Raw genomic sequence first — 15,078 nt, 5'->3', positions numbered from 1 at the left:
TACCTGAGCCACTTGTGTGGGTTGTAGACTCCGTCTCATGCTACCACTAGAGTGAAAGCACCGCCAGCATTCAAAAGTGACCAAAACATCAGCCAGGAAGCATACAGTGCATTGCGAAAGTATTCGGCCCCCTTGAACTTTGCGACCTTTTGCCATATTTCAGGCTTTAAACATAAAGATATAAAACTGTATTTTTTTGTGAAGAATCAACAACAAGTGGGACACAATCATGAAGTGGAACGACATTTATTGGATATTTCAAACTTTTTTAACAAATCAAAAACTGAAAAATTGGGCCTGTTGAATATCTTAGATCCCCTTTTGCCAACCTTTAAAAACCAATATCATCTGTGAATACAAAATTCACTGTTAACTGTTTTGTTCACAGAATCTTAAGACATTGTTTTGATCAGAAGAGAAATGTGTGCAATTGTCTTCACTGTTTCCAGCAATCAGTAAATACTAGTGCACAAAAGTCTAAATCCCCCCCATCAGTGTCCCACCATGTACAATATAGGCAACGTGCTAGGCAATGGTGATTGTTTAATTTTATAGTGCAGAGACTGAAGTTGGGTTACTTTGAAGTGACTTTTGGTTAGTCCTAAGTCATCTTAACCAACATTGTGACTTTCCAATTATAATATTGCTTTGGTGTGGATTGAGGCCTGTACAGTGCATTTGGAAAGTATTCAGACCTCTTGACTTTTTCCACATTTTGTTGCGTTACAGCCTTACTCTAAAATTGATTAAATATTTTTTTTGCTCTCATCAATATACACACAGTACCCCATAATGACAAAGCAAAAACAGGGTTGGAAATATCACATTTTACATAAGTATTCAGACCCTTCACTCAGTACTTTGTTGAAGAACCTTTGGCAGTGATTACAGCCTCAAGTCTTCTTGGGTATGACGCTACAAGCTTGGCACACCTTTATTTGGGGCGTTTCTCCCATTTTTCTGTCTGGTTGGATGGGGAGCGTTGCTGCGTTGCTGCACAGCTATTTTCAGGTCTTTCCAGAGATGTTCGATTGGGTTCAAGTCTAGGCTCTGGCTGGGCCACTCAAGGACATTCAGAGACTTGTCCCGAAGACACTCCTGTGTTGTTGGCTGTCTGCTTAGGGTCGTTGTCCTGTTGGAAGGTGAACCTTCGCCCCAGCCTGAGATCCTGAGTGCTCTGGAGCAGGTTTTCATCAAGTATCTCTCTGTACTTTGCTCTGTTTATCTTTCCCTCGATCCTGACTAGTCTCCCAGTCCCTGCCGCTGAAAAATATCCCCACAGCATGATGCTGCCACCACAATGCTTCACCGTAGGGATGGTGCCAGGTTTCCTCCAGACATGTCGCTTGGCATTTAAGCCAAAGTTTTATCAGACCAGAGAGTCTTGTTTCTCATGGTGTGAGAGTCCTTTAGGTGCCTTTTGGCAAACTCCAAGCGGGTTGTCAAGTGCCTTTTACTGAGGAGTGGCTCCCGTGTGGCCACTCTACCATAAAAGCCTGATTGTTGAAGTGCTGCAGAGATGATTGTGCTTCTGGAAGGTTCTCCCATCTCCACAGTCAGAGTGACCATTCGCTTCTTGGATGCCTCCCTGACCAAGGCCCTTCTCCCCCGATTGCTCAGTTTGGTCAGGTGGCCAGCTCTAGGAAGAGTCTTGGTGATTCCACACTTCTTCCATTTAAGAATGATGGAGGCCACTTTTTTTCTTGAGGACCTTCAAAGCTGCTTGTATCTTTTGGCACCCTTCCCCAGATCTGTGCCTCGACACAGTCTCGGAGCTGTACGGACAATTCCTTCGACCTAATGGCTTAGGGGGCCTTATATAGCCAGGTGTGTGCCTTTCCAAATAATTTCCAATCAATTGAATTTACCAATCAAGTCGTAGAAACATCTCAAGGATGATGAATGGAAACAGGATGCACCTGAGCTCAATTTCGAGTCTCATAACAAAGTGTCTGAATAATTATGTAAATAAGGTATTTCTGTTGTCTAAAATGTCTAAAAACCTGTTTTCGCTTTGATATTACCTGGTATTGTGTGTAGATAGATAAGAAATAACAATTTAATACATTTTAGACTAAGGCTGTATTTATTCTATTTAACCTTTATTTTAACTAGGCAAGTCAGTTAAGAACAAATTCTTATTCACAACGGCGGCTTAGGAACAGTGGGTTAACTGCCTTGTTCAGGGGCAGAACGACATGTCGGCTCGAGGATTCGATCTAGCAGTCTTTCGGCCACTGGTCCAACGCTCTAACCACTAGGCTACCTGCCGCCCCTGTAACGTAACAAAATGTGGAAAAAGTCAAAGGGTCTGAATACTTCCTGAAATGCACCATACAGTGCCTTGCGAAAGTATTCGACCCCTTGAACTTTGCGACCTTTTGCCACAATTCAGGCTTCAAACATAAAGATATAAAACTGTATTTTTTTGTGAAGAATCAACAACAAGTGGGACACAATCATGAAGTGGAACGACATTTATTGGATATTTCAAACTTTTTTTACAACTCAAAAACGGAAAAATTGGGCGTGCAAAATTATTCAGCCCCCTTAAGTTAATACTTTGTAGCGCCACCTTTTGCTGCAATTACAGCTGTAAGTCGCTTGGGGTATGTCTCTATCAGTTTTGCACATCGAGAGACTGAATTTTTTTCCCATTCCTCCTTGCAAAACAGCTCAAGCTCAGTGAGGTTGGATGGAGAGCATTTGTGAACAGCAGTTTTCAGTTCTTTCCACAGATTCTCGATTGGATTCAGGTCTGGACTTTGACTTGGCCATTCTAACACCTGGATATGTTTATTTTTGAACCATTCCATTGTAGATTTTGCTTTATGTTTTGGATCATTGTCTTGTTGGAAGACAAATCTCTGTCCCAGTCTCAGGTCTTTTGCAGACTCCATCAGGTTTTCTTCCAGAATGGTCCTGTATTTGGCTCCATCCATCTTCCCATCAATTTTAACCATCTTCCCTGTCCCTGCTGAAGAAAAGCAGGCCCAAACCATGATGCTGCCACCACCATGTTTGACAGTGGGAATGGTGTGTTGCTTTTACGCCAAACATAACGTCTTGCATTGTTGCCAAAAAGTTCAATTTTGGTTTCATCTGACCAGAGCACCTTCTTCCACATGTTTGGTGTGTCTCCCAGGTGGCTTGTGGCAAACTTTAAACAACACTTTTTATGGATATCTTTAAGAAATGGCTTTCTTCTTGCCACTCTTCCATAAAGGCCAGATTTGTGCAATATACGACTGATTGTTGTCCTATGGACAGAGTCTCCCACCGCAGCTGTAGATCTCTGCAGTTCATCCAGAGTGATCATGGGCCTCTTGGCTGCATCTCTGATCAGTCTTCTCCTTGTATGAGCTGAAAGTTTAGAGGGACGGCCAGGTCTTGGTAGATTTGCAGTGGTCTGATACTCCTTCCATTTCAATATTATCGCTTGCACAGTGCTCCTTGGGATGTTTAAAGCTTGGGAAATCTTTTTGGATCCAAATCCGGCTTTAAACTTCTTCACAACAGTATCTCGGACCTGCCTGGTGTGTTCCTTGTTCTTCATGATGCTCTCTGCGCTTTTAACGGACCTCTGAGACTATCACAGTGCAGGTGCATTTATACGGAGACTTGATTACACACAGGTGGATTGTATTTATCATCATTAGTCATTTAGGTCAACATTGGATCATTCAGAGATCCTCACTGAACTTCTGGAGAGAGTTTGCTGCACTGAAAGTAAAGGGGCTGAATCATTTTGCACGCCCAATGTTTCAGTTTTTGATTTGTTAAAAAAGTTTTAAATATCCAATAAATGTCGTTCCACGTCATGATTGTGTCCCACTTGTTGTTGATTCTTCACAAAAAAATAAAGTTTTATATCTTTATGTTTGAAGCCTGAAATGTGGCAAAAGGTAGCAAAGTTCAAGGGGGCCGAATACTTTCGCAAGGCACTGTATATGTGGGATACAGCGATGAGGTAGTTATTAAAAAATAATGTTAAACACTATTATTGCACACAGAGTGAGTCCATGCAACTTATTATGTGACTTGTTAAGCACATTTTTACTCCTGAACTTATTTAGGCTTGACATAACAAAGGGGTTGAGTACTTCTTTCCAATTTGACATTAGGGGGTATTTTGTGTAGGCCAGTGACACACAATTGCAAATTAATACATTTTAAATTCAGGTTGTAACACAACACAAGTCAAGGGCTGTGAATACTTTCTGAAGTCACTGTCATTTTTAATGATTGTACAGTGCCAGTAAAAAGTTTGGACAAACCTACCCATTCAAGGGTTTTTCTACATTGTAGAATAATAGTGAAGACGTCAAAACTATGGAATAACACATATGGAGTCATGTAGTAACCAAAAAAAGTGTTAAACAAATCAACATATAGTTTAGATTTGAGTTTCTTCAAAGTAGCCACCCTTTGCCTTGATGACAGCTTTGCACACGCTTGGCATTCTCTCAACTAGCTTCACCTGGAAAGTTCCCACATATGCTGAGCACTTGTTGGCTGTTTTCCTTCACTCTGCAGTTCAACTCATCCCAAACCATCTTAATTGGGTTGAGGTCGGGTGATTGTGGAGGCTAGGTCATCTGATGTTGTACTTCATCAAATCAATTTTTATTAGTCACATGCGCTGAATACAACCAATGTAGACCTTAGAGTGAAGTGCTTACTTACGAGCCCTTAACCAACAGTGCAGTTAAAAACAATCAGAATAAAAAATGAAAGCAACAAGTAATTAAAGAGCAGCAGTAAAATAACAATAGTGAGACCATATACAGGTTAGTTGAGGTAATACAGTTGAAGTTGGAAGTTTACATACACTTAGGCTGTAGTCTTTAAAACTAGTTTTTCAACCACTCCACAAATTTCTTCTTGACAAACTATAGTTTTGGCAATTCGGTTTGGACATCTACGTTGTGCCTGACACAAGTAATTTTTTCAACAATTGTTTACAGACAGATTATTTCACTGTATCACAATTCCAGTGGGTCAGAAGTTTACATACAATAAGTTGACTGTGCCTTTAAACAGCTTGGAAAATTCCAGAAAATGATGTCATGGCTTTAGATGCTTCTGATAGGCTAATTGACATAATTTGAGTCAATTGGAGGTGTACCTGTGGATGTATTTCAAGGCCTGCCTTCAAACTCTGTGCCTCTTTGCTTGACATCATGAGAAAATTAAAATAAATCAGCCAAGAACTCATAACAAAAATTGTAGACCTCCACAAGTCTGGTTCATCCTTGGAAGCAATTTCTAAATGCCTGAAGGTACCACGTTCATCTGTACAAACAATAGTATAAACACCATGGGACCACACAGCCGTCATACCACTCAGGAAGGAAACGCGTTCTGTCTCCTAGAGATTAATGTATTTTGGTGCAAAAAGTGCAAATCAATCCCAGAACAACAGCAAAGGACCTTGTGAAGATGCTGGAGGAAACAGGTACGAAAGTATCTATATCCACAGTAAAAACGAGTCCTATATCGACATAACCTGAAAGGCCATTCAGCAAGAAAGAAGCCACCTCTCCAAAACCGCCATAAAAAAAGCCAGACTACGGTTTGCATCTGCACATGGGGAAAAGGATTGTACTTTTTGAAGAAATGTCCTTTGGTCTGATGAAACAAAAAAGGAAGTGTTTGGTCATAATGACCATCTTTATGTTTGGAGGAAAAATAGGGAGGCTGCAAGCCAATGAACACCATCCCAACCGTGACCCACGGGTGGTGGCAGCATCATGTTGTGGGGTGCTTTGCTGCACGAAGGACTGGTGCACTTCACAAAGTAGATTGCATCCTGAGTGAGGAAAATGATGTGGATATATTGAAGCAACATCTCAAGACATCAGTCGTGAAGTTAAAGCTTGGTCGCAAATGGGTCTTCCAAATGGACAATGACCCCAAGCATACTTCCAAAGTTTGGGCAAAATGGCTTAAGGACAACAAAGTCAAGGTATTGAAGTGGCCATCACAAAGCCCTGACCTCAATCCTATAGAAAATGTGTGGGCAGAACTGAAAAAGCATGTGTGAGCAAGGAGGCCTACAATTCTGACTCCGTTACACCAGCTCTGTCAGGAGGAATGGGCCAAAATTCACCCAACAATTGTGGGAAGCTTGTGGAAGGCTACCTGAAACGTTTGACTCAAGTTCAACAATTTAAAGGCAATGATACCAAATACCAATTGAGTGTATGTAGACTTCTGACCCACTGGGAATGTGATGAAAGGAATAAACGCTGAAATAAATCATTCTCTCTACTATTATTCTGACATTTCACATTCTTAAAATAAAGTGGTGATCCTAACTGCCTTAAGACAGGGCATTTTTACTAGGATTAAATGTCAGGAATTGTGAAACTGAGTTTAAATGTATTTGGCTAAGGTGTATGTAAACTTCCGACTTCAACTGTATATACATGTAGGTAGAGTTATTAAAGTGACTATGCATATATGATAACAACAGAGTAGAAGCGGTGTAAAAGGGGAAGAGGGGGCAATGCAAACAGTCTGCGTAGCCATTTCATTAGATTTTCATTGGACTTATGGCTTGGAAGTAAAAAACTGTTTAAAAGCCTCTTGGACCTAGACTTGGCACTCCGGTACCCCTTGTCATGCGGTAGCAGAGAGAACAGTCTATGACTAGGGTGGCTGGAGTCTGACAATTTTTAGGGCCTTGCTCTGACACCGCCTGGTATAGAGGTCCTGGATGGCAGGAAGCTTTGCACCAGTGATGTACTGGGCCATACGCACTACCCCCTGTAGTGCCTTGCGGTTGGAGGCCAAGTGGTTGCCATACCAGACAGTGATGCAAAAAGTCAGGATGCTCTCGATGGTGCAGCTGTAGAACCTTTTGAGGATCTGAGGACCCATGCCAAATCTTTTCAGTCTCCTGGGGGGGAATAGGTTTTATCGTGCCCTCTTCATCACTCTCCTTCTTGGTCAAATAGCCTTTACACAGCCTGGAGGTGTGTTGGGTCATTGTCCTGTTGAAAAACAAATGATAGTCCCTATAAGCGCAAACCAGCATAGCTACCATAGCATTCCTCAGCAATTAAACCATCCCATCTGGTTTGCGCTCAGTGGGACTATCATGTGTTTGAGTAGGTGTGTCCAAACTTTTGACTGGTACTGTATGTATTTTGCAGACTTCTGTGTCTTGTGGACTCTGTTTTGAAAATCTACAACATTGTTCTGAAAAATGCTTGTATTGAGAAAAACTGTAATACCTTATCTATTGAAACCTGGGCATCCTACTTTACTTGTGACATTACTGTCCTTTTACTTTCATTGAAACATATTCTCAAACTTTCCTTCAGTCGCTGGTAGGGAAGAATGGGGGAAATTGTTTGAAAGTTGCGCATTTACTATTATTAGGGGAGACCGGGGGAAGTTGTAACATATTTAGTCTTCATCTATTATGGACCTGTTTGGGAATTTTTGTACTTGTTTCATTCCGTTTGCATCTTTTTAAGAAACGTTTTGCAACAGAATCGGCAGAATGAATACATCCCCCTGATCACACGCGCACACAGTTCACTTTCATAGCAGTCACATAAAGCATCACTTTTCTTGTTATATAATTAATTCTTGCATCTACACACTCTCCTCTCTTCTTTTCCCTTCACTTGTGGACTTCACAACATAACACAACAGCTGTCTGTGACCAGGCGCAAAAACCTCTCCAAGTCAAACCTTCATACCATAACCGCTAACCAGCCTACATTGTTGTTACCATATTAACTTTATAGTCAGCAAACTAGAACTAACGCAGTAGTAAACCCACAATCTAATCCATGTGTACTATCACGCAGTACAGTGTACAGCAAGCAGTTTAACAGTTACACTGGTGGTCCCCGGTGTCAATAAATTAATAAAAACGAAAGCTTACCTTGACTTGGAAGAGTTGCGTTGTTGGATAGCCTTAGCCAGCTAGCTAACATAAATAGCATTCCTCTCTGTTTGAGCCAGGTTGAGTAGGCTAAATTAGCTGCTTTAGCGAAGTAAGTGAAAGGTAAACTAAGAAGAAGAAAATATACAATTAAATATCTCTCTCTCTCTGCTGCTTCTTAATTTTTTAAGAAAATAATTTGTTCAAAATTGTTCAACTATTGCCTTCCTCTCTTTGAGTCAGCTACTCACCACATTTTATGCACTGCAGTGCTAGCTAGCTGTAGCTTATGCTTTCGGTACTACGTTCATTCTCTGATCCTTTGATTGGATGGGCGAGATGTTAGTTCATACTGCAAGAGATCTGATAGGTTGGAACACGTCGTCATATTTACTCTATAAGTCCATGGAAGAAGGTGTGAACCATGAGCCTCCTAGGTTTTGTATTGAAGTCAATGTACCCAGAGGGTGCTGTTGAGGCTACTGTAGAACTTCATTGCGAAACAGTGTCTTTAATCAGTTATGTAGTATTTAGTATAATTTAATTTAAAAAGGATAACATTTTTTATGTTCATTATTTCAATTTTTATTAAATTCACTGAGTGGGATGGACCTCCCATTCCACTGAGGAGCCTCCATCGGTAGCGTGACTACAATAGTCAGAGGGGTTGGCTAAAGCTACAGATCTGGGACCAGATTAGCTTTGCACAAGGGTGACATAAGTGTGCCATCTAAGCTACCTACTTCAGGTAAACATAACCTGAATGTTTCCTGAGTTGAGTGCTTCCTTCATCCAGTGTGTTTCTCTGTTGCCAGACGCGCTCCCTGCTCGGCGTGTTTGAGGAGGATGCAGCTGCCATATCGAAATACTCCCAGCAGCTCTTCCAGGCCATGCACAGAATCTACGATGCACAGGTGAGCAATGACCTCTGGGATATGCTCATGCCAGTTAGTGTCCGGGCTTTTAAAAACAAGCAAAAATGCAAGCATGCACACACTCAATACTCTCACTCACACACACACACACACACCTTTTCTTTATATTGCTCTTACAGCTAGTTAGATGAAACGGACATGACTCTTTTTTTTCAGAATGAGTTGAGTGCTGCCACCCATCTCACCTCCAAGCTTCTGAAGGGGTATGAGAAACAGGTAGGCCTATGTTGTCAGTGTCAACATGCTGGAATGATGTACAGTATGTATGTATTTCTTTTTCATGCATCTTCCAAGAAACCCTTACGGTTTGAACATTAGTTGAATGCGCTGACTATGTCCCTCCAGATAAGAGCGTCTGATAAATGGCTGAATTCGCGAATGTAAAATGGTTTAGGGCTGACTGGGCTGTCTTTGCAGCGTTTCCCTCTTTGCTGCGATGACGAGGTCATGAGCTCCACTCTGCAGCAGTTTGCCAAAGTCATAGACGAGGTGAGAACACACGCAGCGGGTCCACTGCTCTGCCCTCATTAACTCATCCTCCTCGCTGTGGCACGCTGCTGCTCAAATAGGATTACACCGTCTTAACCTTTTTCATCTCTACATTTTCTTAATTACACCACACTATACACACTCTCCCACTTTGCACGTTCACCTCTCCTCTACTCTTCTTTTCTCCGTTCTCTTCATCTTAACCTTTTTCTTCTCTCCTTTCCTTTTCTTCCTTCTTTCTTTCTCTCTGTGTCTTAACCTCCATTAGTTACACCACACTGTAAACACTCACACTTTAACCGCTCCCTTCCTTACTCTTTCTTTCTTTCTTCTATTGCTTCCTCCATTCCGTCCATCTTAACCTCTCCCTTTTTTCTCTCCTTTCCTTCTCTCTGTCTTAACCTCTCCCTTTCTGTTCTCCTTTCCTCCTGTCTGTCTTAACCTCTCCCTTTTTTTCTCTCCTTTCCTTCTGTCTGTCTTAACCTCTCCCTTTCTGTTCTCCTTTCCTCCTGTCTGTCTTAACCTCTCCCTTTTTTCTCTCCTTTCCTTCTGTCTGTCTTAACCTCTCCCTTTCTGTTCTCCTTTCCTTCTGTCTGTCTTAACCTCTCCCTTTCTGTTTTCCTTTCTTTCTGTCTGTCTCAACCTCTCCCTTTCTGTTTTCCTTTCCTTCTGTCTGTCTCAACCTCTCCCTTTCTGTTCTCCTTTCCTCCTGTCTGTCTCAACCTCTCCCTTTCTGTTTTCCTTTCCTTCTGTCTGTCTTAACCTCTCCCTTTCTGTTCTCCTTTCCTTCTCTGTCTCAACCTCTCCCTTTCTGTTCTCCTTTCCTTCTGTCTGTCTTAACCTCTCCCTTTCTGTTTTCCTTTCCTTCTGTCTGTCTCAACCTCTCCCTTTCTGTTTTCCTTTCCTTCTCTGTCTTAACCTCTCCCTTTCTGTTCTCCTTTCCTCCTGTCTGTCTTAACCTCTCCCTTTTTTCTCTCCTTTCCTTTCTCTCTGTCTTAACCTCTCCCTTTCTGTTCTCCTTTCCTTCTGTCTGTCTTAACCTCTCCCTTTCTGTTCTCCTTTCCTTCTGTCTGTCTTATCCTCTCCCTTTCTGTTCTCCTTTCCTTCTGTCTGTCTTAACCTCTTCCTTTCTGTTTTCCTTTCCTTCCTTCTGTCTGTCTCAACCTCTCCCTTTCTGTTCTCCTTTCCTTCTGTCTGTCTTAACCTCTCCCTTTCTGTTCTCATTTCCTTCTGTCTGTGTTAACCTCTTCCTTTCTGTTTTCCTTTCCTTCCTTCTGTCTGTCTCAACCTCTCCCTTTCTGTTCTCCTTTCCTTCTGTCTGTCTTAACCTCTCCCTTTCTGTTCTCCTTTCCTTCTGTCTGTCTTAACCTCTCCCTTTCTGTTTTCCTTTCCTCCTGTCTGTCTTAACCTCTTCCTTTCTGTTTTCCATTCCTTCTGTCTGTCTTAACCTCTCCCTTTCTGTTCTCCTTTCCTTCTGTCTGGCTTAACCTCTCCCTTTCTGTTTTCCTTTCCTTCTGTCTGTCTCAACCTCTCCCTTTCTGTTTTCCTTTCCTTCTGTCTGTCTCAACCTCTCCCTTTCTGTTCTCCTTTCCTCCTGTCTGTCTTAACCTCTCCCTTTTTTTTATCTCCTTTCCTTTCTCTCTGTCTTAACCTCTCTGTTTCTGTTCTCCTTTCCTTCTGTCTGTCTTATCCTCTCCCTTTCTGTTCTCCTTTCCTTCTGTCTGTCTTAACCTCTTCCTTTCTGTTTTCCTTTCCTTCCTTCTGTCTGTCTCAACCTCTCCCTTTCTGTTCTCCTTTCCTTCTGTCTGTCTTAACCTCTCCCTTTCTGTTCTCCTTTCCTTCTGTCTGTCTTAACCTCTCCCTTTCTGTTCTCATTTCCTTCTGTCTGTGTTAACCTCTCCCTTTCTGTTCTCCTTTCCTTCTGTCTGTCTTAACCTCTCCCTTTCTGTTCTCCTTTCCTTCTGTCTGTCTTAACCTCTCCCTTTCTGTTCTCCTTTCCTTCTGTCTGTCTTAACCTCTCCCTTTCTGTTCTCCTTTCCTTCTGTCTGTCTTAACCTCTCCCTTTCTGTTCTCCTTTCCTTCTGTCTGTCTCAACCTCTCCCTTTCTGTTCTCCTTTCCTTCTGTCTGTCTTAACCTCTCCCTTTCTGTTCTCCTTTCCTCCTGTCTGTCTCAACCTCTCCCTTTCTGTTTTCCTTTCCTTCTGTCTGTCTTAACCTCTCCCTTTCTGTTCTCATTTCCTTCTGTCTGTGTTACCTCTCCCTTTCTGTTCTCCTTTCCTTCTGTCTGTCTTAACCTCTCCCTTTCTGTTCTCCTTTCCTTCTGTCTGTCTTAACCTCTCCCTTTCTGTTCTCCTTTCCTTCTGTCTGTCTTAACCTCTCCCTTTCTGTTCTCCTTTCCTTCTGTCTGTCTTAACCTCTCCCTTTCTGTTCTCCTTTCCTTCTGTCTGTCTCAACCTCTCCCTTTCTGCTCTCCTTTCCTTCTGTCTGTCTTATCCTCTCCCTTTCTGTTCTCCTTTCCTCCTGTCTGTCTCAACCTCTCCCTTTCTGTTCTCCTTTCCTCCTGTCTGTCTCAACCTCTCCCTTTCTGTTTTCCTTTCCTTCTGTCTGTCTTAACCTCTCCCTTTCTGTTCTCCTTTCCTTCTCTGTCTCAACCTCTCCCTTTCTGTTCTCCTTTCCTTCTGTCTGTCTTAACCTCTCCCTTTCTGTTTTCCTTTCCTTCTGTCTGTCTCAACCTCTCCCTTTCTGTTTTCCTTTCCTTCTCTGTCTCAACCTCTCCCTTTCTGTTCTCCTTTCCTCCTGTCTGTCTTAACCTCTCCCTTTTTTCTCTCCTTTCCTTTCTCTCTGTCTTAACCTCTCCCTTTCTGTTCTCCTTTCCTTCTGTCTGTCTTAACCTCTCCCTTTCTGTTCTCCTTTCCTTCTGTCTGTCTTATCCTCTCCCTTTCTGTTCTCCTTTCCTTCTGTCTGTCTTAACCTCTTCCTTTCTGTTTTCCTTTCCTTCCTTCTGTCTGTCTCAACCTATCCCTTTTTGTTCTCCTTTCCTTCTGTCTGTCTTAACCTCTCCCTTTCTGTTCTCATTTCCTTCTGTCTGTGTTAACCTCTTCCTTTCTGTTTTCCTTTCCTTCCTTCTGTCTGTCTCAACCTCTCCCTTTCTGTTCTCCTTTCCTTCTGTCTGTCTTAACCTCTCCCTTTCTGTTCTCCTTTCCTTTCTCTCTGTCTTAACCTCTCCCTTTCTGTTCTCCTTTCCTTCTGTCTGTCTTAACCTCTCCCTTTCTGTTTTCCTTTCCTCCTGTCTGTCTTAACCTCTTCCTTTCTGTTTTCCTTTCCTTCTGTCTGTCTTAACCTCTCCCTTTCTGTTCTCCTTTCCTTCTGTCTGGCTTAACCTCTCCCTTTCTGTTTTCCTTTCCTTCTGTCTGTCTCAACCTCTCCCTTTCTGTTTTCCTTTCCTTCTGTCTGTCTCAACCTCTCCCTTTCTGTTCTCCTTTCCTCCTGTCTGTCTTAACCTCTCCCTTTTTTTATCTCCTTTCCTTTCTCTCTGTCTTAACCTCTCCCTTTCTGTTCTCCTTTCCTTCTGTCTGTCTTATCCTCTCCCTTTCTGTTCTCCTTTCCTTCTGTCTGTCTTAACCTCTTCCTTTCTGTTTTCCTTTCCTTCCTTCTGTCTGTCTCAACCTCTCCCTTTCTGTTCTCCTTTCCTTCTGTCTGTCTTAACCTCTCCCTTTCTGTTCTCCTTTCCTTCTGTCTGTCTTAACCTCTCCCTTTCTGTTCTCATTTCCTTCTGTCTGTGTTAACCTCTCCCTTTCTGTTCTCCTTTCCTTCTGTCTGTCTTAACCTCTCCCTTTCTGTTCTCCTTTCCTTCTGTCTGTCTTAACCTCTCCCTTTCTGTTCTCCTTTCCTTCTGTCTGTCTTAACCTCTCCCTTTCTGTTCTCCTTTCCTTCTGTCTGTCTTAACCTCTCCCTTTCTGTTCTCCTTTCCTTCTGTCTGTCTCAACCTCTCCCTTTCTGTTCTCCTTTCCTTCTGTCTGTCTTAACCTCTCCCTTTCTGTTCTCCTTTCCTCCTGTCTGTCTCAACCTCTCCCTTTCTGTTTTCCTTTCCTTCTGTCTGTCTTAACCTCTCCCTTTCTGTTCTCATTTCCTTCTGTCTGTGTTAACCTCTCCCTTTCTGTTCTCCTTTCCTTCTGTCTGTCTTAACCTCTCCCTTTCTGTTCTCCTTTCCTTCTGTCTGTCTTAACCTCTCCCTTTCTGTTCTCCTTTCCTTCTGTCTGTCTCAACCTCTCCCTTTCTGTTCTCCTTTCCTTCTGTCTGTCTCAACCTCTCCCTTTCTGTTTTCCTTTCCTTTCCTTCTGTCTGTCTCAACCTCTCCCTTTCTGTTCTCCTTTCCTTCTGTCTGTCTTAACCTCTCCCTTTCTGTTCTCCTTTCCTTCTGTCTGTCTTAACCTCTCCCTTTCTGTTCTCATTTCCTTCTGTCTGTGTTAACCTCTCCCTTTCTGTTCTCCTTTCCTTCTGTCTGTCTTAACCTCTCCCTTTCTGTTCTCCTTTCCTTCTGTCTGTCTTAACCTCTCCCTGTCTGTTCTCCTTTCCTTCTGTCTGTCTTAACCTCTCCCTTTCTGTTCTCCTTTCTTTCTGTCTGTCTTAACCTCTCCCTCTTTCTGTTCTCCTTTCCTTCTGTCTGTCTCAACCTCTCCCTTTCTGTTCTCCTTTCCTTCTGTCTGTCTTAACCTCTCCCTTTCTGTTCTCCTTTCCTCCTGTCTGTCTCAACCTCTCCCTTTCTGGTTTCCTTTCCTTCTGTCTGTCTTAACCTCTCCCTTTCTGTTCTCCTTTCCTCCTGTCTGTCTTAACCTCTCCCTTTTTTTTCTCTCCTTTCCTTTCTCTCTGTCTTAACCTCTCCCTTTCTGTTCTCCTTTCCGTCTGTCTGTCTTAACCTCTCCCTTTCTGTTTTCCTTTCCTCCTGTCTGTCTTAACCTCTTCCTTTCTGTTTTCCTTTCCTTCTGTCTGTCTTAACCTCTCCCTTTCTGTTCTCCTTTCCTCCTGTCTGTCTCAACCTCTCCCTTTCTGGTTTCCTTTCCTTCTGTCTGTCTTAACCTCTCCCTTTCTGTTCTCCTTTCCTCCTGTCTGTCTTAACCTCTCCCTTTTTTTTCTCTCCTTTCCTTTCTCTCTGTCTTAACCTCTCCCTTTCTGTTCTCCTTTCCGTCTGTCTGTCTTAACCTCTCCCTTTCTGTTCTCCTTTCCTCCTGTCTGTCTTAACCTCTCCCTTTTTTTCTCTCATTTCCTTTCTCTCTGTCTTAACCTCTCCCTTTCTGTTCTCCTTTCCTTCTGTCTGTCTTAACCTCTCCCTTTCTGTTCTCCTTTCCTTCTTTCTGTCTTATCCTCTCCCTTTCGGTTCTCCTTTCCTTCTGTCTGTCTTAACCTCTTCCTTTCTGTTTTCCTTTCCTTCCTTCTGTCTGTCTCAACCTCTCCCTTTCTGTTCTCCTTTCCTTCTGTCTGTCTTAACCTCTCCCTTTCTGTTCTCCTTTCCTTCTGTCTGTCTTAACCTCTCCCTTTCTGTTCTCATTTCCTTCTGTCTGTGTTAACCTCTCCCTTTCTGTTCTCCTTTCCTTCTGTCTGTCTTAACCTCTCCCTTTCTGCTTTCCTTCTGTCTGTCTCAACCTCTCCCTTTCTGTTTTCCTTTCCTTTCCTTATGTCTGTCTCAACCTCTCCCTTTCTGTTCTCCTTTCCTTCTGTCTGTCTTAACCTCTCCCTTTCTGTTCTCCTTTCCTT

The 15,078-nt window shown here is 42.7% G+C and overlaps 1 protein-coding gene across 1 annotated transcript in view; it reads left to right on the top strand.

The window, feature by feature from the left end:
• LOC139413243 (DCC-interacting protein 13-alpha-like) overlaps positions 1–15,078 on the top strand; it is a 32,657-nt gene that overhangs the window by 5,525 nt on the left and 12,054 nt on the right. Inside the window, exons 2-4 of the mRNA XM_071160384.1 lie at positions 8,719–8,817; positions 8,995–9,054; positions 9,256–9,327. Coding sequence (XP_071016485.1) covers positions 8,719–8,817; positions 8,995–9,054; positions 9,256–9,327 — 231 coding nt within the window. The remainder of the gene's footprint in view (positions 1–8,718; positions 8,818–8,994; positions 9,055–9,255; positions 9,328–15,078) is intronic.

This window comes from Oncorhynchus clarkii, chromosome 7 (assembly GCF_045791955.1).
Source record: "Oncorhynchus clarkii lewisi isolate Uvic-CL-2024 chromosome 7, UVic_Ocla_1.0, whole genome shotgun sequence".
Taxonomy (NCBI): Eukaryota; Metazoa; Chordata; class Actinopteri; order Salmoniformes; family Salmonidae; genus Oncorhynchus; species Oncorhynchus clarkii.
This window is presented reverse-complemented; position numbering and strand designations above follow the sequence as displayed.